General features: G+C 37.1%; 1 protein-coding gene and 1 non-coding gene across 4 annotated transcripts; both read right to left on the minus strand.

Moving 5' to 3' along the window:
* Positions 1-4,433: 4,433 nt before the first annotated feature.
* TRNAM-CAU (transfer RNA methionine (anticodon CAU)) lies at positions 4,434-4,518 on the minus strand. The gene is given in 2 exon segments: positions 4,434-4,469; positions 4,481-4,518. It is a non-coding gene; the product is annotated as a tRNA-Met (tRNA).
* Positions 4,519-9,459: 4,941 nt separating this feature from the next.
* Positions 9,460-13,782, minus strand: LOC133805350 (probable pre-mRNA-splicing factor ATP-dependent RNA helicase DEAH2). Of its 3 annotated transcripts, XM_062243510.1 has the most exons (8): positions 13,608-13,778; positions 13,191-13,503; positions 12,319-12,521; positions 11,116-12,200; positions 10,578-10,703; positions 10,212-10,450; positions 10,012-10,130; positions 9,460-9,918 (listed from the first exon to the last, which is right to left on the minus strand). In XM_062243510.1, the coding sequence occupies exons 2-8, from the start codon at positions 13,473-13,475 to the stop codon at positions 9,792-9,794; spliced, it is 2,184 nt and encodes a 727-aa protein (XP_062099494.1). In that variant the 5' UTR covers positions 13,476-13,503; positions 13,608-13,778; the 3' UTR covers positions 9,460-9,791. The 3 variants fall into 3 exon arrangements, 2 of the variants coding, with proteins under 2 accessions (XP_062099494.1, XP_062099495.1); XR_009878938.1 differs by lacking the exons at positions 9,460-9,918; positions 10,012-10,130 and having other exon boundaries at positions 10,414-10,450; positions 10,578-10,803; positions 13,608-13,782; XM_062243511.1 differs by lacking the exons at positions 9,460-9,918; positions 10,012-10,130; positions 10,212-10,450 and having other exon boundaries at positions 10,580-10,795; positions 13,608-13,782.
* Positions 13,783-24,587: the final 10,805 nt, after the last annotated feature.

Here is a 24,587-nt window from a genome sequence, read left to right on the forward strand (position 1 = left end):
GACTTTGGTTCCAATTTCAAATCTGGCTTCAAAGTTGAAACACAAGTGGCTTTTCAACAAACTATTAAGCACACAAAAATAAGCCCCCAACTACACATATAATACTAGTTATTGCTAGACTCCAAAATCCAATATGAAAGAGTTGGTTGGAAAATTGGGAATTATTAGGCAGATGAACATTTAATAATAAATAACATTTAAGTCTTGGCATTAATCAACCCTCGTCGTCGTAATAATATTATATAAAAACGCGTAATCATAGCCTTCATTATTAATTAACTTTATAAATTTAATAAATTTAAAGAAGTGAAAAAAAGATAGGGTTCAAAAGAATAATTCTCTCTTCTTATCTTAAAAACATGCCAAAGCTTCTATAAGCAAGCATGTCGGTGCATTTAATCCTCACTTCTTTTTTTCACATCTTAATTGGACTTATGAACAAGAGCCAACACTACATGTGACGTTTTTAAATGAGTTTTTCTTCTTTTATTGGTGTGGACTTAATCATTTGTAGAAGAAACTAATCACCATGTGACCTTTTCCATATATATATATAATGTATATATACATGGTCCTGCTCATTATTAATTAATTCATAATAATAGATATGTATATACATTTAGAACATCACTCGGCGGTACTACAAACTAGTTTGATTGATTGAAATGAAATGAAATGAAATTAACAATCAATCAAAATATATATATATAAGCCACTTGAAAACTACTTATGGAGTAGTTACAAGATTTTGAATTATTAATTAAAATTTTATAAATCAAAGTTTTTGGTATGTATATTAATAAATAATTAAATGAATAATAAAATCATATATATGGGAGTAATGTTTGTGAGGATATTGTTTTCCCATCCAATTGAATTGAACTGTGGTACCTTACTGGATGAGAAATCCAATGCAATGATTCATAAATTCAGCATATGGGAACCCATATATATATATATATATATATATAGCTTTTTAATAAGTGTAATTCTGGTTCACACTGGCCTTTTTTTGACTAGTATTTGATTTTCTTGATAAATATTGGTGTACTTTTTCTATTCCATAGGCAAATAATAAATTGAATAGAATTGCTAAGAAGTATTATTGGTGTCCAATATCACAAAGATATGACATACTGTTGTTGGTGTAATTCAATATAGGTTCTACATATTTGAATTTAATAAGTATTATTGGGCATCACTAATCAATCATAAAATGACATCTCATATGGTGACACCTTAAGTTGTCAAATAGTAACACTCTAAATTAAAAGACTTTTGTAGAAGAGACTATATATATTTGTATAAAAAATAACCTAAAAATTATTCTACAAATTACAATTAATTTTTTTATGAATCATTAATTATTAATATTAAATATATACATAAAGTTCAGATTTATTAAGACAAATGATTAATATTAATTTATGGAGTAAATATATATAGTACAGATGAATTGAATTATATGGAACTTCTCCATATATATACAACGTTTCAAAAAAAAAATTATTAGGAAGATAAGTAATAATGCTTCATTGCTCCTTTCTTACCCCACTTACCTTGTTTGCCTATAAATTATTAAGTATGTAGACATTCGTACAGAATTAGGGTTCAAATATTCCACTTTAGCCTATAATATTATATTCCTTTTCGTGTAGTAATAGCATTTTTTGTTGATGGTATTTATCAGAGGCTTTTTTAGTTGGAAGTTATTTAAAATAAATTCAAAGCCTGCTCTATGTATGTTACTCTCTAGTACTGTGTATATATTAATTAATATTATGAGAACGATACATGCTATAAGAAATTTGTGTCAGTCCAAGGACTAAGTCTATACAAGAACTAATTTCATATAAAGTTATATCACCACCTTATTCCAACAATCAATCATTACAAAATTATCGATTTTAACGAAGAAAACAATCGTCGCTAGAAGTTAGCAGATAGAAATCTAGTTAATTACAATGATGACAACAAATTTGTCGTTGCTAGAACTTCTAACGACGATTTTTATAATCGTAATAGATTTTCAATGTCACCGTTAGAAGTTTGCAAAATGTCGATATTCAATTAATTTTAGCAACATCATATGGAAGCTATATAGTAACAACATTTCTTTTGTAATATTTTATTGAATATTGTTATTTGGCATCTTAAGGTATAGTTATAGGGTGTCACCACATGAGGTGACACTTTATAGCTGATTAGCGATAATTAATAATATTTATTAAATTCAAATATGTGAGACTCAATATTAAATTGCACTAATAACGATATACCACCTCCTTATAGTAGTAGACACCTAAGGCAAATTCTCATTTTTAAAATATGTCAAGTGTTCCAAGACATACAATAAAATGTATCGTACAATTTAAAATATAAATATTAAAATCTTACCAATAAACAAAATAAAAAACTCAAAAATATACTTACATAATTATCCTCCACGACCTTGGTAACCCACCTAGTACCTAACCTATACATAATTTACCTTATTTGTTTTTTTATTTAAAATTATATATTTTTATTCGTATTAATTTCATGATAATTTTTTTTTTAATTTTATCCAAAAGGAAATTAATTTCGCCCACGCCACCATAATTTGAGGAGATATATATGGACCATCAAAATAATCATAGGTATTTTTTTTTATGTATAAGAAAATAAATAAATTAAGCTGGCTTAAAATGGAAGCATGCAACCATATTTACATATTCTCTGCATTTAAAATTTAGACATGTAGAATAATGATAGAGGAGAGGGTGAAATAAAAGTTACAGCAAATTAATTAATTAAGGGTTATTTGCGGTAAAAATATATAAGTTATTACTTTTGTAGCACTCAAGTACTCAAGTTATTTTTTTGGCGGCGAAAGTACATTTCATCCATGTTTTGGTGCAGTTTAGTACAATCGTCAATTTTCACTGCTAAGTTCATCTGTAACACGTAGTAGGCAAAAATACTAAATTAAAGGGATAGTTGCGGCGAAAGTACCTAATTTAAAAGATGATTGCGATGAAAGTACCAAATTAAAAAAATTATTGCGATGAAGGTACCCAAATTATAAACAAATTTCACACTATGTAGGTGGACTTAACAACGAAACAGACAACTATACTAAACTGCACCAAAACATGGACGGAAAATATTTTTGCTGCCAAAAATATAACTTGTATAGTTAAGTGCTACAAACACAATAATTTAAATACTTCGGTTACAAATATTTCGTTAATTAATTTATACACAAAGCTTGAGAGAGATTCTTATATTAAGCATAATTAATTATTTAAGTATTAATTTCATTTGCACCGACAAAATACGAGCATTAAAATCAATGAGAGGTGATTAAATAATAAGCCAAAATCCTTTAAAAATAATAATAAATAATAAGCCAAAAGAAAGTATAGGACCACTGTTTTATTCATTTTATTAGTTTGCTGAGAAAGTAGTCTTTTTTTTTTTTAACTCTTTATGGGATGAACTGGTAAGGGATGTGTACAGATTCAGGTTCTGCAAAAAATATTTATTCAATATTGGGGCATTATTATAAGCTTTGGGATACATAGATAGATGGAATATCACTATCATTTTTATTTTATTTTTTCTAAATCAGTAACATTTTGCATGATGATTTTGCATTTATCACACCATCATCATGATTTTCTATCCATACCAGTTGTTGAATTTAAAAAATAAAAAAAACAATGTTACTTTTTTTTTCTTTTTTCAATTTATGATTCACTTCGAATTTAGAGTGATATCGTAAAAAATGATCGAGAGGTGCCTATAAAAAAAAAATTCTAATACTTAAGTCATAATAAAGCTTTTTCATAAGTCTAATAATCAATAATCATCCTCTTAATCTCTTTAAAATTAAGTTATTAGTTACTTGATCAATTCATTTATACGTACCAATTAGTGAATTGTATTTCCTCTCTACAAATTCTTATCTTACAGATCTGCCCTAATCTTAATTATTTGCTTTTGCTAATAGCTGATCATTAGTTTAATTCTGTTTATATGAAATGATATATTTTTATTTGTAGATTTGACTAGCGTTCTTCAAATTAGAGTAGAGGATGATTTGATAAAATGTGGGTAGGTAAATTGAAGCAAATGTACAATGAATAAATAAATATGATAATCATTATGTTTTTGTTTTTGTTTTAATTTAAAACTCGTTTTTATATTATAAGGTTGACTTCATTGTCTTTTTCATCGTAATCTGTAAGAAAGGGATTTTGTGATGTATCTCGTGCTCCAGCTAATGGCATGGCAGTATCCTAGAAATCATTGAGCACATTTGCCTATGTCCACTGGCTTGTTTTTTTTTTTTCTTTTTTTTTCGTAAAAATAAATGAATAAATAAATAAATAATTAACAATTAACTCAAAGATTAGAAAACTTAAACAAAAAAACAAAAACAAATTAAATGGGGTGAGAGAGGCTCGAACTCTCGACCTCAGGATCACTCAGAAGCTATGAGACCTACGCGCTAGCCAACTGCGCCACCACCCCTGTTGAAATCGTTTCAACAAATGTAGTAAATGTGTTTTTAAAATTTATTTGGGCCGTAGCCCATCTCTTTTTGCTGACTATGGGCCCAAATGGAGTAGGATTGCATCGTTCATGGGGTGAAACCCAAATAATAAGTTGAGAATTTTTCAAGCCATCATTTTACAAAAATATGAAAGTTATACTTTTTTATTTTTAATTTGTATGAGAAAATTTATTAAAGAAAATATCAAAGTATGGGAAACATAATTATTAGTTAACTAAAATATGAAAATTAAATTTAAAACCAAAGCACATTAGCCAAACATATGGACTATTGTAAATTAGCATTCCACTATTCTCTCTTTCAAACCCCAGCCACACAAACTCTTTCTCTCTCCAAACCCAGTCGCACGGTTCTCTCTCTCCCATCTTTCTTCTCTTTCCTTTTGCCTTAGCCGCCACCTCCTTTGTCTTCCACTCGCCTGCCTCACCATCTCCACCATCATCTTCAGCCACCCACCCTCACCACCCCGCCCAATTCATCAAAATTCGCCCGCTTTGAACCCGCCACTAGATGAGTTGGGTACGGGTTGCAATAATATAAGATGGGTCCAACCCGCACTCGCTACTTTTTCTTGTATATATTTTTTTAATAATAATCTAAATTTAAAAATACAACCCATAAATGTTTCATTGAAAATTATAAAGTTTGTAATCCTTTTAATATTAGATTTTGAGATGTGAATCATTGTATTATTTATATTTAGACATATATATACATATTTATATTAGTCCAAATATTTAACTTTTTAATGAAAGCTTTCATTGCTATGAGATTAATGGTAATAACTTAGGAATTGTACACAAAAACTTGTTTAGGGAAAAAAGATGAAAAAATAAATAATGTTACATGTATTGATGATTTAAATATTAGTGAAACTTTTCATAATAAAACTGAAATTGTTGAAATTATCAATGTGTGAATTTGTAAGTTTAATATAATTTCTAATTTGTATAGTTTATATAATTATTACAATTTTTTTTTATGAAGTTTTAAATTCAAGTTTAAGATATGATAATATTTTATCAAGTTATTATTCATGATGACATTGATGAGTAAAGAATGTATAAGTTATAACTTCATAGTTTACTTTTTTTTGTTTTGTTAAATATCATAAGTTGATAATTTTGAATTTTAAATCAACCCAACCTGCTCATTAAACCCCACAAATCCGCCCATAAAAAAACCGCCCAAATCTATGGGTTGCGTTTTTCTAAAACTGCACAAACTGCCCAAAACCTGCCCAACCTGCCCGCCGTGCACCCCTACCACCTGCGATTCACCTTAAGTGCGCACCTCATGAAACCCAACCCAACTCCAACCATTTGAGACCCTAGCTCTGCTTGAGCCCCACTCGTCCAAGACCCCAACACCGTTCGAGAGCCCCATCTGAGCGCAAGCCCAGGTGCGACACCACCATCTCCACGACGAACCACCTTCAGCTCCAGTCATGGTGTCAATACGCACCCATATCCAAAACGACGATGCTCGCGTGCAGAGGATAAGGGGTTCTGGTGGTGGTCAAAGGCGAGGGAGGAAGGTGGTTCGTGGTCGGAGGTGATGCAAGGAGGTGGCCTAGACACGAACCCAAGCGGCAACTAGGGTTCTTGGTGAGGGAAGAGAAGAAGATGGGAGAGAGAAAAGGAGGCGGATCTGATTTTTTTTATATCTTCAGGTCTGTGGTAACTGGTTACATTCCCATTCTTTGTGTGTATATTTATGGGGGTAACTGGTTACCTTCCCGTTCTTTGTGTGTATATTTTTAGGGGTAACTGGTTGCCTTCCCATTTTTTGTGTGTATATTTTTTGGGGTAACTGATTACCTTCACGTTCTGATGTGTGTGTATTTATGGGTTATTTATGGTAACGAGTTACATATGTTACTAAAATATAAGTTACTTCTTCTTCCTTTATTAATGAAATATTTTTCATCTTTTTCCTTCAAATTTGATGTTTATTTTCATATTTAATGAGTAATCCGTCACCCCTCTTATGGTAACTGGTTACCCTTCTTATGGCCGAAGATTACTCATCTCAGGGTAACTAGTTACCTCTCTTGGTACATGTTATTTAACCTAGCTCTAAGATTTTTTTTACATAATTGTCAAAGATTTATCAAGTAACTGGTTATCTTACCCAGGGTTTGAAAAAAGAAACGCACAATCTAAAAAAAAAAGAAAAAAATGTTTATAATAATAAACACAATTCATGTTACAAAAAAAAGAATTTTTTTTTGCAAAACAACCAAAGAAAAATTTAATATAAAATTAATTGTATAAAAAGACAAATAAGCTGAAAAAATAATAATCAAATTACAAACATATCATTCCAAATTAATAAAATTTGATTAAGAGTAAAACTATGGCATAAACCAACTTTTATACAAATAAAGGGAAAATAAACTCATAAAAGTGAAAAATCTTAAAAAAAAACTATAAATTGACCTTTTTTTCTGTAAAATTAAAAAAAGTCATATTTTTGCACACTATTAAAAATCTCGTACAAAATGTAATTTCCTCTTATAAGTTTTGGTAGCAGAATGTTGTGTTTTGTAAATGTATATATATATATTGAAAGGATGTTTCGTAAATATTGTTATGGTTATTTTATTTATTTTTTTCTAATCCACGGATCTATAAATGTGAGTTGGCTAGTTAGTTGGGTCATGCTACCCACATTTGGTTCGTGTCTGGCTATGTCATGCCTTATATTAGAATTTTATTATCATTTTAATTTATCTTGCATTCCAACTTATCGTGTCATGCCTTTGTGCCTGACATCTAGGCATATACCCATATTTTGTGTGGTGCCTAGAGCTGTAAATACGGGTCGGACTTTCTAGCACGATACGAAATCGACACGAGTCCGGGAGGCACGAGCACGACACGACACGAAAAAATATGAGCTTGGGCCAGACACGGCATGACACAACATGGGCCTAAGCACGCCACGGCACGGCAAGCTCGAAGGCACGACACGAAAGCACGAACAAACTAGCCCGAAAGCACGACACGATAAAAATCCCGATATTTTGACATTAATAATTATAATAAATTTTTATTTGTCAATTATCTATAAATTAAAATGATAATAAATGTCTATTATTTTTCTCAATGTTTATATTTTATAATTATATTAATTTATTTTAAGATTTGTGAGTTAATTTTTTTAGCATTTATTAGTAGGTATTCAAATTCTAATAATTATCTTTGATATAATTTTGTGTAAAATATTATTAAAAAATATAAAAATATCTAAAACTATAATTTAAACAAAGAAATGTATTTAGTTTGGTAGTGAGTCCATTGATTATTTAGGAGGAGGTGGAGGGTTTAATTCTCCATCCTCACATTTTTTTGCAATAATAAAGTGGACCCAAATAAGGAAAATGGGTCGGCCCGAATAAGGAAAGTGGGTCGGCACAACATGGGCCGGACCAATGGGCTGTGCTGGGCTTACTCTTTCAAATATGGGCTGGCCCAGCCCGATACGAATTGAATATGAGTCTGGGCCGAATTATTTGGAGGGACAGCTTCATGCTGCCTAAACTCGTCTCATGTCAAAAAGTTTGACCCCATTTACAATTTTTAACGCATTATTATAATAAAGAAATTACAATAATAATAATAATAATAATATATCACTATATTTACATTATTATTATTGATACAAAATATATTCTAAAACTGAACTTATAATTTCAATTATATAATATTAACTATCCTTTTTGGCCCTTTTGATTTAAATCATTGAACAATCATAGTACAAAATTAGGGGTTTGAAGGTTATACCCATTTTTAGAACAAGATAACGTGGCAGAGTTATATGACATGGACAAACAAAATAAGTTGTTCGTGTAGAACCTATTCGTAGGTATGCAAAGTAGTCAAATGTTGTTTGCGTCCCTATTTTGTTCGTCCCTCAAATGTGTACCCTACAGCTGGCTTGTAATATTGTATTTCCTTTTCAGTTTATATTATGTGTGATAATCTTAAAAGTCGTGAGATTCTACACGTAAACCTAATCCCCACTATAGATTTTTTATGCTGATAGATCATATATGAATATTAATTCTTGATTAATATGTTTACATATAAGAAATTCTAAAAATCACTAAAAGATATTTAAAATCTTAGAATTTACTTTTAGTTTTAACTGTAAATGAACAAAGACGGATAAAATTAACAGAGAAAGGTGAGAAGTCTCATTCTTTTTATGTAATAAACGCTAAAATCATTTTGTGTCAATCTTTATTTGGTTAGACACAATATTTGATAGCAGTAGTCTCCTAGGAACATGTTGAACTACATATGGCATATATATAGAGAAAATTGGGTAGTAATTATTTTTAATATTTTTAAATGACAGTGTATACATTAATGTATATGCGGATATGGATTGGTTGTTCATCATGTGATGATTTTTGTTGCCCTTTTTGAGTCCCTGAGGCTCAAGGATGTTCATTCCCATTAGTACAAACTGGCTTAAAGAGGGTGGTGAAATTGACTAAATTTTCACTACCATTACTTTTGTTTAAAAAAACTAAAATAATCAAAGGAATTAGTAATAAGTTCACACATTTCAATCACTTCAAAACACTCGGTGCTTCTAAAGATTAATGGTGAAGAAAAGGTGGCTTAGAACAGTGCAATTGAGTTGAGCCACATTTTTCCTAAAAACTCTATAATAACTTATCTCTATAAATGTATAATATTTTTTTGACAGAGCGGCAGTCCAACCAATCAAATAATTCAAGATCCCTCTCGGTATTATTGTTGAAATTCTATTCAATATTACCACATATATGTCCATGTCAAAGAAGAGTAAGCTGGGTTTTTTTTTTTTGATCCGAAAGTAAGCTGTGTTTTCAAATTATGCAAACTCCAATGACACCAAAAATATATGGCAGCAGAACAGACTCAGGTATGTCATCTTCTAAATTTTCAACAACTAGTGATTTCTAGAAAATGAAACCACAAAATCCAACTCAAATAAAAAATAACACAATAATGTAATAATAATGGTCAACTACTACTATAGCTATCTAGAAAATGATACATTAAACATGGCTGCATCTTCCATCATTTTCATTGACGAGTGTGACATGTGGGCATCCCCCGGGAAAGGTAGAATATGTTTAAAAGATAATCAGAGGGGATCATCAAATCAAATCAAATCCAACATTTTCACCACTAGAGAGATAAATATGGAGTCGAAAGATTCGGGAAAAACTTCACCTTCTGTTTCTGCTCTCCTCCTTCTCCCTTTCACGCTTCTTGTAAAGCTTCTCAAGAACTCTCTTGGCCTCACACTGAGGAAAGTTCTCAAGGTCGAAGTAATGTGGTGCTATATCAACTAACCTGTTGCCCAAGTAAAATTTACATATAAAGAACAGTTAAAGATCAAGGCAGAAAGAAACAAAAACAAAAGAAAAGACTTTGTGAGAGACTAACCACTCGCCACGAACATCTGTAACTGTACGTATAAAATTCCGGCTTGTTAACACATACTCATTGTAGATGACCCACTCTGGCTTGTGATCAAGGCAATTTGAAGGATGCAAATGCACAACCTGTAAAGTAATGAAGTATTAGTATGTAAACACACAATGACCAATAATAGAGAAAAATAAATAAATAAGGCCTAAAGGTACCTGGTTATCTTTCACGGTTAAGTAGTGTCCAGTGCGTTCCAGATGAGCCACCTGCATGAAATATCCAGCTAGCATGGCCTTTCTTATGTTGATGTAGTAGTCACGGCTGCTGAAATCAGTACTGCATAACTTGAGGTTGTATCGCGCCATGATCCGAACTAGCTGCTGCCTGACATTATCAGCAGATTTCAGCGCTCTATGGTTGACAAAATTTTCGTAGCACCAAGACTGATCCTCATCTGTAACATTAACGCAAACAAATATAACTGTTAACATGATTCACTTTATACACAAAAGCATACGATATGAAATTGTGAATGGGAAAGGAAAGTAAACCAGCATGGTTTTTCATATAAAAGTACTTACTATTTTGCTTGTAGGCATGATACACGTTCAGAAGTGTGAGGTGATCTCCATCGATGTGGCCAAACCTAGCTTTTGCCTCATCCGCAGCTTTTTGAGCCTCCCTAGGCCGGACAAAGCAATTGGGTACTAAGAAAGAAATTGGTTATCACAGAGGAGGCCCACAGTAGGTCAGCAGAAGCATAGAGGCGAGACGGCACCATGTGATTCATGAGATAATACTGAGAAACTGCAACTATCTGCATCAGCACTTACTTTGAAATCCTATGGTGCATGCCGACCGGGGGCATGAAACCAATACATGACAGTTGCTGATGACAACCTAACTTGACACAATACTACTCTAACTGTATAAATGCATAACACTTTTGTACACATTTACCAGTTAGCGGACACAATATGCACAGATACCCATCTATGCACATGCTGACTCAATAGGTTTGCATTATATAATAATGCAACCTGACAATATATGCATCTCTGCAGAAAAAACTCTTAATGACAAACACAACTAAAATGTAAGGATAGAAGAAGAAGATACCTGAAAGCATGGCAGAAATGGATAGAATCTCATTTGAACAGTTGAATTCAGGGCTAACAACCAGCATCTTGGACATCTGAGGATCTAGTGGAAACTCACTCATAATTTGTCCCAACTTTGTCAAGTTTCCTTCATCGTCCAACGCTCCCAAATAATTCAACACCTCTAGTGCTCGCATTAATGTCTCTGGAGCAGGGGGGTCCATGAAGTCAAAGTGAACCAGATCATCTATTCCCAATTTCTTCAAAGTCAGGACTGTATTTGCAAGGTTTGATCTCAATATTTCAGGATAGGTCTGTGGCTGAAGATCATTATTAAAACTCCTCTCTGTGTAAAGTCTAAAACATTTTCCTGGTTGGGTTCTTCCAGCACGCCCTGATCTTTGATGCGCACTGGCCTTTGATATGGGAGAAACCAACAAGGACTCAACTCTTACTCTTGGGTTATAAACTTTTTGTTTAGCAAACCCAGGGTCAATAACATAAACTATCCCGTCTATGGTCAAAGAAGTTTCAGCAATGTTCGTTGATACCACAATCTTCCTTCCTGGTGGGCCTCCCTCATTCAGTGGAGGAGGAGCAGGGTCAAATATCTTCTGCTGCATAGCTGGAGGAAGAGTTGAATACAGAGGAACTGCTTTCACAGGACCCACCTGATCCCCAAGATTTGCAACCTCCTTGTTAATTTTACGGCATGCATCCTCTATCTCCTCCTCTCCAGTAAGAAATACAAGTATATCGCCAGGAGGCTCACACATATGTATCTGGACAACTGTTCGAATTGCGGCCTCAAGGTAGTCCCTTTCTGGTTCTTGGGTGTAAAATATTTCCACAGGGTGAAGCCTACCGGGAACCTTCATAAGCGGTGCACCACTAAAATAACCCTGAAATTTTTCAGCCTCAAGAGTTGCACTCATCACAACCAGCTTCAGGTCAGGTCTATTTTTCAATACTTCCTTTAACAGTCCAAAAAGAACATCTGTTGCCAAAGTTCTTTCATGAGCCTCATCAAGAATTATCACCTTGTAGCGTTCCAATAGTGGATCTGTCATTGCTTCTCTTAAAAGCATACCATCTGTTAGATACCTACCACAGAAAAAAAAAATTGTTAGGCCACTTAAAGAGAGACCATTCAAATGAATACACAAGTCTAAGTTAAACCCCAAAATTAAACAGAGAAGTAGGATTTAAAAGAAAAACGCACTTCAAAACTGTCTTTGCACTGCTGCAGTCCTCAAAACGAATGCTATAACCAACCTCTTCACCAATGGTTACATCCATCTCTTCAGCTACACGTCGAGAAACAGACATGGCAGCCACTCTACGAGGCTGGGTGCATGCAATCATCATCTTTTTTCTTTTATCTGGAGTTTCAATATCAACAGCGTCCAAAACAAATTGTGGGATCTGTAAACATCAAGCAACTACAATCAATATACATATATATATATAATTTTGATAGAAATATATAAGATAAAAAATTTCCCCCCCTAACGCTACAATAATTGGGGACCTAGAAACTACATAGCAATTGCTATTTAGGTACCAAGGAGGGACTCGAACTCAGACGTTGTGGGAGCAAACCATATGCCTGACCATGTGAGGAGCTACCCCTCTTAGGTAAGATCAAAATTTGATTTTTGGCTTACGATATCACCATAAAGACGTCCAAATTGAGTGGTATTACTGAACTTAAATACGTTAAGTTTCTACATTACTCGAGGCATCCCCAGAAAAAGCACAAATAGATAAACTAATATATATTCTACAGATATCAAAACTCATTAGAAAAGGAATGGCCACAATTATTTCAAGAACGTTTATAGTTTAGACAATCCTAATTATCTTCCCTTATTGTCAATATGTCAAAACTCCAGAGACTCCAAAATTAACTAGATAAAAATTGCATAACCTCCCTCCAATTTCAATATAATCAATTAAAAGTATTAGCGCAATAATAAATAAGCCAAAGTAATCATTAACAATTCCCAAGCTTTAAACTGTTCTTCTAACCGTAATTTCCAGTAAACAACAAATTGTAATGAAAAATAATATGTTAATAACATACATACTAACCTGAGTTGTTTTACCACTACCAGTCTCACCAACCAAAATCAAAGTCTGATTAGCCCTCAAAACCTGCAAAAACTCTTCTTTCTGCTGCCAAACAGGCAAGGTCTTCCTCTTCTCAAGTATATCAAAGTACCTCTGCGAGTAGGCCTTGCCGTTCCACAAATTTATCATACTGTTCCCGGTGTTATTACTCACCTGGCTACCGTTCGATTTCGTGATCTTCGCTGAGACCGAGGTCTCATCCACCACGTCAAACAAACTCACCTTCCTCTTCCTCTCCGTACCCATCAATCAACACAACACTGCGAATGAAATCCTGAAGAAAAAATGTGAAATTTTATCGTATTGGAATGGAGAAGGGAATGAATTTGGGAGTGCTATTCTAGCCTATAGCAAGCTATAAAAGAGTAAAAGACTTACCTGGCAACTTGAGAACTTGATGGAGTGGCTTTGCCACAGATTACAGAAGAAGGCTCAGGCGTCGGGCGGTGGCTCTGCGGGGGTGACGGCTCAGGCAAGGTGGCTCTGCGGGTTGAGCCTTGATGTGCGAGTGAGTGAGGGAGATAGAAGAGTGGTTGGGTTTTGTAAATTGAAACCCTAGTTACTTAATAATTTTTCAAAGGGAAGTTTTAAATTTTAATCTAAAAAATGTTTAATATATGATTCATATAATCGATCGTATGAATATAGAAAATGGTATGTTATAATATAATTTATGAAGAATATGCAAATAATTTAAAATGGGATTTTTTTTTCCTTCATAAATATGAATTTTAACATTGCCTTTCAAAATTTATGGCATTAATATATTAATTTAAGGGAAAATATCATTTTAGCTCATATGTTTTTTTTAATACGCGATTAATTTTTGTATTTTGTTAAATTATATTTCGGATCCTGTAATTTACAAAATAAATCAAAATAGTATTCTATACTCGATTTTTGTTTAAATATTTTCAATTATAAGATCAATTCTTTGGTCGTTACAAATTAGATGAGTTCACAATATTTGAGAATGTGGTCGAAGAGCTGAAAATGAAATATTATATTTAAAAATATTTTAACTAAAATCGGGTCTAGGGTATTGTTGACGCGGTTCTTCGGCAACAGATAATTATATTAATAAGGAGAGGGATTAGTGTTAAATGATGAATCGTAATAGATGAATGATCTCAAAGGAATATTATAACTCGAATATTTTTTTTAGGTGTGTTGACCCTGATTTTGGCCAACTGACACGGAGTCAAAATACGCTTGATGTAGGTGAATGCGTTGAAATGAACGTAATAGCGAAAAGAATAAGAACACGATATTTTATAGTGGTTCGGCCCCAGAGTCTGGTAATAACCTACGTCCACTTAGATTGTTATTGATATGAGAGTCAAAGGAGTGATCAAAGAACTAGGGTTCAATGAGTTTCACTAACCTCTGAAGAACAATACCATATCTCAGATCGAATTACTCTAGTCTCAAATAATTCAAAAGCCAAAAGTCCTCTCCTTGAGCTATCTTTCTCTATTTATAGGCTCAAGGGGGATTACAGGAATTTGTTACAAATATTATTTTCTAAATAATCGGATATTCAGGAGATTGTGGGAGTCAATTTCGGGATTTACAAAGATCTTTATGAAAACATCACGTTGTATATGGAACCATCGACCAGACTGGTCGCAGGTAAGACTAAGTCGCCTACTGCTCATAATGTGCCTTCTGGTCGATGTCCTAGCAGAGTTCCTTCAAGTGTCAGCCACGTGTCCAGGAATCACTTGCCACGTCATCTATGCCAGTTTTTTGGATAACATTTGCCCCCCAAGTTTATTTTTTTACGAGCAATAAATAAACTTTTGAGGAAACGACCCTTCGGTGACCCCGCCATACGTGTCAGAATCCTTCGTGTGTTCTTGGAAAAAGCAACCTACTCTTGTCTAATCATGTCTTTTCGCTTCCCCAGTAATAATTCGATGGCTATTCCACTTCCCCATACTTCGAAAAAGGAGAAACTGATGATTAATCCTTTTTAATGCCACAGACAAACTTATATATAACATCTCTGAAGTTCCCTTTTTCTTTTTACACACGCCATTACTCTTTCAAGAAACCCTAAGACCAGAGCTTCCGTTTTCTTCTGGAGACCGTTCTTCTGCGTTCTCAAGACTCAACTCGAAAGTTCACTGATTTCCGAAAACTCTTGCCAATCTTCTCGACCTTCTTTCTGGTAAGTCTTTGAATCTTTACGTCTCGTATTCTTGTAATGCATGTTGCTGTATGTTTAACTGTTGAGTTTATCTACTTCTGGGTTGAGATGCTTGTCAGTAGAATGTCTTGTGGGTTAAAAAATGTTACGAGTCAGTTTGATAGTTGGGATCATATTTTTTAGGACGTAAAACCGAAGTAAAAATTCGATTTTTAGGCCAGCCGAAAAATAGGTTTTTCCCGCCCTAAGGGGAGTTGAAAAAACTTTCATGAAAAACTTTTTGCTTTCACCCTTTGATCCGTTTCTCAAACTGTTCGTGTGAAATTTTTTAGCTTTTTGTTAGAATGCTGCCGTATAAAAGCTTAACTTTTATACTCGACCAGCGTTATTCTAAAAAGCCTTAAAAATTCTCTATCCTCACCTCCCCATTATTCTGTTTGCAGACTTTAATGCCAGATTTGTGGGGAGGTGAACGACCCATCAACGACGATCTTCTTGCCCAACTGTTCGAAGGCGAAGAACAACCGACCGACAGAATTCACGAGATCCCTTTCTCACGATCTTCTCCTAGACCTCGCCCATCTCCTCCTCAAATGGCCCGTTCTAAATCCTTAGGCAAGAAAAGACCTGACTCTGAAGATAGCCCAAACTCTCCTACCCAGCCTAATTCGCAGGCTAGGGTTCCTTCGACTAGTGGTCGAGAAAATCCTGCTCCTGACCCTAATATCCAAACTAGAGCCCGTCCTCGTCATCAAAATCTGCCTGATGTCGAGAGGTATCTCTCCCCGACCAGCCAAGTGACTCCACGGATGCTTGCCAACTACCTTAGGAAGTATCCTCTCATAGGGGTCAATCTCAAGATTCCTGCTGCAGACCAGAGGGCTAACCTTCCCGGAGGTGTTTATAGTGCTTGGTCTAGGTATCATATAGAGGCGGGGGCTACCCTCCCTCTACATCCTTTTTATCAGGGGGTGGCCAACTATTTTGGTGTCGCCCCCTTCCAAATTACTCTGAATGGATATAGAATGCTGGCCGCACTCTATATCCTGTATAAGCTTAAAAAATGGCCAGAACCTACCCCCCATGAGGTCAATTATCTCTTCGACGTCAAGTCCAACCCTCAACAGTATGAGACGGGTTTCTTCCACCTTTGTCACCAGGAGACAAACCGTACGTTCCTGAGTGACACCACGCACATATCCAACGTTGGGCAGTACAGCAGGGAGTACTTCCTTACTCCAGACATGACCAGCAACAACCTGGCCTTCGCCCGATGAGGTAAATGCTGTTTTTACTGGTCGATACTTTCCATCAGCAAATTTCCTTTCATTTTTCTTAAAGTATACTTTGTCTTTCAGGCCCATGGTTACGTCCGACCCCAACACCAGACATGGTGTTGAGGTCCACCGCGCTGGCCAGGATGACAGACGTAGAAAAAAGCGTCAAGTCCCTGGTTACTGATGAAAATTTGAGGCTATCTGGCCTCCTGGCTCCTCGCCATGAAACAAGAGGACTCGTGGTAGCTGATGCCACTGCCGAGGGGGTTCCCGAGCAGCAACCTCCTGCGTCCCCTCTGCGAAGGAGGCCGACGGGGGTTACAATCAGGGAACCCACTGGCAATCCTTCCGCAGAGAGGCCTTCTGCACCCCAAGGCAAGGGGAAACAAAAGGCAACAGAATCCGTTGTGGACTTGGGGGAATCCTTCGATGAAAACGGTACATTTATTTTGCTTTTAAATAGCTTGCCAATTCCCTATCACTTGTTTGACGGGGAGGGCAACTTTACGTATACTCCAAATCTAGGGCCAGACTTCTTCGTGCCAGATAGTGAGTGTGTGACTAATAGAGTCAATAGTATAGCGACCAGTAGTTGTAGCTCGGGTATTAAACTTTGTGACCTCTTTTCTGTTTTGTAAAGAATTCTTATCTGCCTTTATCTTATCATTTGCATATGTTTACTTGTATGCAGATATGGCCACTCCCAACATATTCGATCTATATCAGGCCGAGGAGGAAGAAGAAGTTCCTTTGGTTCGGCGAAAGACATCCAGGAGGCATAACGGCGAATCGAGCCAAGGACCTCCTGCCAAGAAAAGTCGAACAGAAGATCCTCCCAAGGATGCGCCAACTGGGCAAACTTCTGCCCAACCTTCAGCTCCTGTCGAAAAGGAAACCCCACCTGCTACGACGAACCCTCCACCTGCAGCCGCCAAAGAACAGACCCAGCGGGACGAAGCTCTTAGGGCCAAACTTTCGAACCGCACCCTGCGAGTGGCCAAGGACCGCCTTGCACACATCGTGAAGTACGATTGTTGTAAGGATGCGATGGCTGAGGCAGAGAAAATGGGGGTCGACCAAATTCTGAACAAGGCCCTAAACGAAATGGCCAGCGTAAGTGTTTCTTATTTCTTTGGCCTTAGTCTTTTATTCTTTGCAAAAAATTCTAACTTCATCCTTTGTCCACAGGCCTTGCTGACCGCAACTGCTGCTCGTACCCGTGCCCAGGCTACCATTGACCAAGCTTGGGCAAAGTCCACCGAGAGGTACCAGGCGAAAGCTGCGGGGGAGCTTCAGGCTGCAGAAGCCAGGCATGCCGGGGAGTTGGAGGCGGTCACCCAGCAGAAGGACGCTGCGGTGGCAAAGGTGGCGGAGGTTGAAGCTTCAAAGGCAACTTTGAGGAAGCAGAGGGAGGAGTACCAGGAGGCCAGCCGAGTCCAATATCGCGAATGCAAGAGACTTAAAGAGGAGAATCTTGCCAAGGACAAGGTCGTGGCTGATCTTGAGGGCCAAATAGAGCAACTAAAGCTTGACAACTCCAAGAACCTGGAAAGGTATAAGAATGCGACGCTCCGGTGTTTCTATAACTTCTGGAAACACAACCAGGGTGCCAACTTCAACTATCTTTCAGAAGATATCAGGAATGCTGAATTGGCCCGCTGCACTGCTCGATTGGCCAAAGAAGAGGAAAGAGCAAGGATCCCTGCTTCCCCAAGCACCCAGCCAGCCGCTGGCGCAGAGGAAGGAGGAGTTGTTGAAGATGAGGCCAACCAAACTGCTGAGCAAGACCCTCCTGCTCCTGCCGCTCCTTAAACTTATTTTCTTTTATTTTTCTTTAATTACACGACCCACGGGTCGTGATGTAAAGACTATCTTTTTTGGATTTGCTGCATGGGAAACAAAATTTTCTTTTATTCGAACAATTACATCCAAGCAGTGATGCTTGCGGTGTAAAAGATTGCCTTACAATGTTATAATATTTTCATTTACTATAACATTTGTCCGTATGACCGAACTTAGCATAGTAGTTTGGTTTGATTTAACAAAATATGAATTTTGAAAAATACTCTAAGTACCCTAGCATGCTTTCACTTATTTTGTTCATGTGTTTACATACCTCATGGTACGCTTTGCTATCAATGTGCCTTATATGCCCCCCAAGTGATCGAGGAGCTTTAGGTCCTGGGTCACTTGCCTTGACCTCGACCTGTTCGAACATTTCTGCTTGGTAGGAAACGTAATACTTGTAATACAGCAAAACAACACACGTAATGAACAAATACTTGTAAAAATAAATTTTCAAAGGTTGGCAAGAATGACTGGCTGCGCACAGTCCCTTATAATCTCGTATTAAAAATGGACTAAACATGTCTTTACGAGTGATCCCTAAAAAAAAGGATCTTACATTTATAAGCGATTAGCCATACAACGTGGCCAACCCTTTTTTCAAAACTTGTAAAAAATAAAATTTAATACAAGCCAGTCCTTTAAAAAGGGCTGTTCACTGATAGTACTTGCGCAGGTGTTCTCCATCTCAATAACGTGGAACGAGATCTCCGTTTAGGCGTGCAAGTTTGTAGGTGCCCGGATGAAGGACTTCTTCAATCTGGTAAGGTCCTTCCCAATTAGGTCCGAGTACTCCAGCAGTGGGGTCGCGGGTATTCAAGAAAACTCGTCGTAGCACCAAGTCACCGACGTTGAATTTTATTTCTTTTACTTTTGAGTTAAAGTACCGGGCGACCTTTTGCTGGTATGCAGCAACTCGGAGTTAGGCTTTTTCTCGTAGCTCATCAATTGAGTCTAGGGACTCCATCATTAGATGGTTATTCTGGTCCTGGTCGTATGTTAGGCGTCGATGTGAGGGGGGTTCTAACTCGAAAGGTAACATAGCCTCATATCCGTAGGCCAAGGAAAATGGGGTATGACCTGTCGCTGTTCGGTGAGACGTTCTATACAACCAGAGGACTTCGGGCAGCTGCTTTGGCCATGCTCCTTTAGCATCTTCAAGCCTCTTCTTCAGGGTGTCTTTAAGGGGTTTTTAATGCCCCAAATTTCCTAATGAGGTTTAGGACCTTGATTAGGAGGCCGGGAGGGCCATAATTGATTTATTATGGTATTTAATTATTATATGCATGTTTACGTGAATTATATTATTATATGATGGTGATGCATGCATATGGGCTCATATGTTAATTATGAGGGTAATTTGGTAATTTGGCCACTGTGGGCGTAATTGTATATTTTGGGTGCGTGATTGTGATTAACTAATATAGCCACATTATAAGGTGGATTGGTTCGAGCTATCGACATGAGACGATCATGAGATGTAAGTGTTCAGTCTAGTCATAACGGGTTTAAGTTCGGGGCTCGGGGTGAGTCTCGGGGTGATATTAATGATTATAGCGTTACCGGGGATTTTAGGGTAACGGGATATGAATTATTGGTTTGAGGATATTGAGAATAGCGGGAATTGGAGAGCGCTAATTATAATTAACGAGATAGGTTGAAAAGGACGATTTTACCCTTGGGAGTGGTTAGAAGCCTTTAAATGACCTAAGGGCATTTAGGTCATTTGGCTTGGATATACATGAGATTTAGTAGGCTGTAGAAAACAGAATAAAAAACAGAGCCTATCTTCTTCCTTCTCCCTTTCTCTCCCGTACAAGGTTTCCTTCACTTTCTCCTTTGGATTTTTGAGAGCCCAATTGAAGAGTTAAGCTAGGAAATTAAAGGTGGAAGCTTAGGAGTTTGGTTCAGCCATTGAAGGGGGTTCAAACTCGAATTTAAGGTAAGTTTCAACCATTAGTTTCTGGTTTATACTCTGTTTTAGTTTAAGATTTCAGCTTGTGTATTCTTGGTGATTAATTGGAATTAATGGAAGTTCTTGAGTTTGGGAACTTGGGTTTTGATGAGGGGGAGTTATGGGTGATGTTTGGAGGTTTAAATGAGTATTTGGAAGAGGTTTTGAGTTGATTTGAAGGGCTGGTTTGAGAGGAAAAACGCAGGGGAGTTTGCTGGTGCGTTGCTGGTTTTTGGGCTGTCAGGGTAATGAGCCGCGGCCTGGCTTTTGTGTGCCGCGGCCTACGGTGGTTTCTGAGGCAATTATGCCTCTGTCAGGGGGGGATGAGCCGCGGCATGGCTATGGTGAGCCGCGGCCCATCAAGGCAGATTTGGCCAAAAATGGGTTTTTGGCCTAGGGATGCTAGCTTAAGGCCTCGGGGTTGATCCTAGTACCCGGTTAAGTGGGGGTTGATGTCCCGGAGGCTAGATATTGATTTGGGAACTTATGCTGACCATTTTTATTGATGGTATCTTATATTTGGTTATGACTAGGTGACCGCTAAAGGACTAAAGGTTGATCGTTCTCAAGGGTCGTTCTTTTAATCGTTCTAGCTCGACTTTGAGGTAAGAAAACTGCACCCTATGTATATGTGACATGCATGGCTATTATGATGCATGTTGGTTGATTATTAGGTATGACATGCATGGCTATTCTTGATGCATGTGGATTGATTATTAAGTATGACATGCATGGCTATTCTTGATGCATGTTGGTTAATTGTTGATCGTGACATGCATGGCGGTTATTGGTGCATGTTGGATTGTTGAGTATGATGCATGTGATGCACGAGAAACATGTGATTATGACATGCTTTGTATACTGGGTATGATATTGTCCAGAGCTTGAGCCTCTGTGGTTGTGCATGGTCCTAATTGTACTGGTATCTGTTAGTAAGCATGCTAAATACCTTGTTTATGGATATTGGACATGTGATATATGTTTGGTGGCATGGCTTACCTGTGTATGGCGCTGACTTATTAGTCAGAATCGACAATGGTGCCAGATCCGTCTGTGAAGCTCGTGACTTATTAGTTAAGTTCACCACGGGCTGAGCACTGGTCGTGTTTTACCAACCCAAGGGTCAAGGGTGGCAGTGTGTTGTGAACGCCGGGCCAAATAAAGATTAGATCTAATCGAGGTCGGCATTGAATGACTCATATGGGGTATTAATGCTAGACCGACCGGAAGGTCAATGAGAACTATAAGCGCTTGCCTGGTCTGAGACCAGATGATTTCAGCCAAGGTATATGACCCCGGTGACCGTTTGTCACATGGCTAAGGGACGTTGTCCATAGTTTCGACTCTAGAGTCGTGAGGAAGGTTATGTTGGTGACTAATCACCTTGCACCTGTCCTAATCAAACTTAAGAAAGAATCACTTATTGGTTAAGCCCTGGTGACCCTATCATCACATGGCTAGAGGGAGCGATGCTCATTATTGTGACTTTTGGCTATTGTCACCTATTGGCTTGGACTGATAGTCCCGAATGGTTATTATGATCGTTGTTGATATTATATCATGCTCTATTGTGTTTTCTTGCTGGGCTTTGGCTCACGGGTGCTACGTGGTGCAGGTAAAGGCAAGAGGAAGCTGGACTATCCTTGAGTTGGAGAGCTTAGGTGATGACGTGTACATATGCAGCTGCTCGTCCGCCACGGCCGAGGTTTAAAGTGGAACTAGGGTTGAACCCTGTTTTGCCGCTTAGAACGGCCTGTTGTAAATATTTTCTGTAATAAACTCTGAAATTATATTTTTGGGATCCCAATGTATATATTAAACGTTCTAGTGAAACGTTACATCTTAACCAAAATGTTTAATCCCTAAACCGCTAATCATACTTAGTTCACGATTTTGGCCAAACGACTCGATTAGCGAGTTTAGCACTGTTTACAAGGCACATCGTAACGGTCCCAGGGGTTGGGGTGTTACAGGGTTTATTTATGGCCTCGACCTACCTGTTTGCTTGGGGATGCGCAACTGACGAAAAGCTTTTAATAATTCCATGCCTTTCGCAGAAGTCGGTGAATAAGTCGCTGTCAAATTGGGTTCCGTTGTCTGAAACTATCTTTCGGGGCAAACCATACTGGCAAACAATGTTCTTGATGACAAAGTCAAGAACTCTCTTGGTCGTTATGGTAGCGAGTGGTTCATCTTCGGCCCATTTAGTGAAGTAATCAACTGCCACAAACTGCGTACTTCACTCCACCTTTTCCCGTGGGCAAGGATCCAATCAAGTCTATCCCCCATACCGCAAAAGGCCACGGACTCTGCATCTATTTCAACTCGTTTGGGGCTGCTCGTGGAATTTTGGAGAACCTTTGACACTTATCACATCTTCGCACAAATTCCATCGAATCCTCGTTCATAGTTGGCCAGAAGTAACCTTGCCTTAGAATTTTCTTTGCCAAACTCTGCCCCCCAATGTGATCTCCACAAAAGCCTTCATGCACCTCTTTCATTAGTTCCTTAGCTTTTTCCGGTGTAACACACCTGAGTAGTGGCATGGAATATCCTCTTCGGTACATGACACCATCAACCAGTATGTACCTAGCAGCCCGCCTTTGTAGAGTTCTGGCCTTGTTTCTATCTGATGGTAACACACCTTTTGTCAGATACTCCAAGTAAGGCGCCATCCACGTATTCTCCATTCATATTTCCATACTGGCTTCAATTGCTTGTATGCTTGGCTCGCTTAATCTTTCTGCTGGCACAATTGTAACGTCCCTAAGGTAGGGTACGTCTGCCACATACTCGTAATTCTAGGGTTTACGAGTATGTAAGGTACTTGACCAAAAGAATTAAATAAAATGATACGAAGAAATACAGAAAAATTTAAAACTTTTATATAAACTTATTAGAAGGAATTATTACACGTATGAATACTTTAAATTTAAGGCAGCCATATGAAAACTCTAAACCATTATTGCATTGCTACTGAGTCCGTGCTCCACAAGTTGCTCAACAGCTAAAGCCACACCTGGAAAAATGTTGGAAAATAACATAATGAGCTAACGCTCAGTAAGCAAATCTCATGCATACACATACACATGAATGTCGTGAGTTTGTAGTGCACATATACTAATATGCTGACTTATATACTTATGCATTTCATTTATTGCTCATGCACTTTCAAACTTTACTTTTATGCTCTTTCTTTTAGTTTCACATTTTTATGGGCCCAATATCACTTGTGCACACTGTTTGATTCAGCCAATGCCTGCAGGGCTTGTTACACATATCATATAGAATCCCATGGGTTCTCCTCCGGCTAGCCATCATCTCAGATAGGCTCATCATAACACTCATTTCATCGTTGCCATAGCTGCCATACTTATTACACATATGGAGGAGAAAGACGGAAACATGGCAAACATATCTGAATGGTCAACTCTGACCTAGCCCACACTAGTGGGCAGCCACTATAAGTCTTATAGACCTCCGTCTTCATCATTGCACTTACTTAATTGCTTCATCGAAACAGTGGCACCCTTTTTAACATCTTATTATCACTTTGCTTAAGCCTTGTGTCATTAAAATGTTCACTTCACATAAGACATTTCAAGGCATTTCACAATTTTCCTCATATTTACATGCATGGTCTTATATCACATAATAATGTATCACATAACTGTACATGCCATGCATACATGCTGATGCTGAAATGTCAATGTTCATGTTTGATGGTATTCAATCAAGGCATTGTATCACATCTCATATAACTCAAAACATCTTTAGTCATAATACATGAAGCTTTGGGTTTGTGGCGTTGTTATACCTTAACGTAGAGCTATGGCTCAAGTCTAAGGTTTCCAGCCTAAAAACTTAAACGCTTCATATATCATAACATATAACAAAATCATGAACATAACAGTAATCCACATATTCATCAACATAAGAACACATACTTGCACATAATTCATATCAATCTTAACCAAGTAAGACATCTTTCACATATCACGAAATTCATCAATTTCATATCACACAACACTATCATGATATTCATATAACCATTCTTCACATACCTATCATATGCATCATCATCATACCATACTTAACTCATCAGATGTACACAATCAATGTAGTCATGC

This window comes from Humulus lupulus, chromosome X, assembly GCF_963169125.1.
Source record: "Humulus lupulus chromosome X, drHumLupu1.1, whole genome shotgun sequence".
NCBI lineage: Eukaryota > Viridiplantae > Streptophyta > Magnoliopsida > Rosales > Cannabaceae > Humulus > Humulus lupulus.

What these genes read in the sequence shown, in the direction of transcription:
- LOC133805350 (XM_062243510.1), bottom strand. Translation starts at nt 13,475, where the DNA reads ATGGGTACGGAGAGGAAGAGGAAGGTGAGTTTGTTTGACGTGGTGGAT. An exon ending in CATTTCTGCCATGCTTTCAG is followed by an intron (nt 10,704 to 11,115) that starts GTATCTTCTTCT and finishes TTTCTTTCTTAG; the next exon opens with TACCCAATTGCTTTGTCCGG. An exon ending in TCATGCCTACAAGCAAAATA is followed by an intron (nt 10,451 to 10,577) that starts GTAAGTACTTTT and finishes TTAATGTTACAG; the next exon opens with ATGAGGATCAGTCTTGGTGC.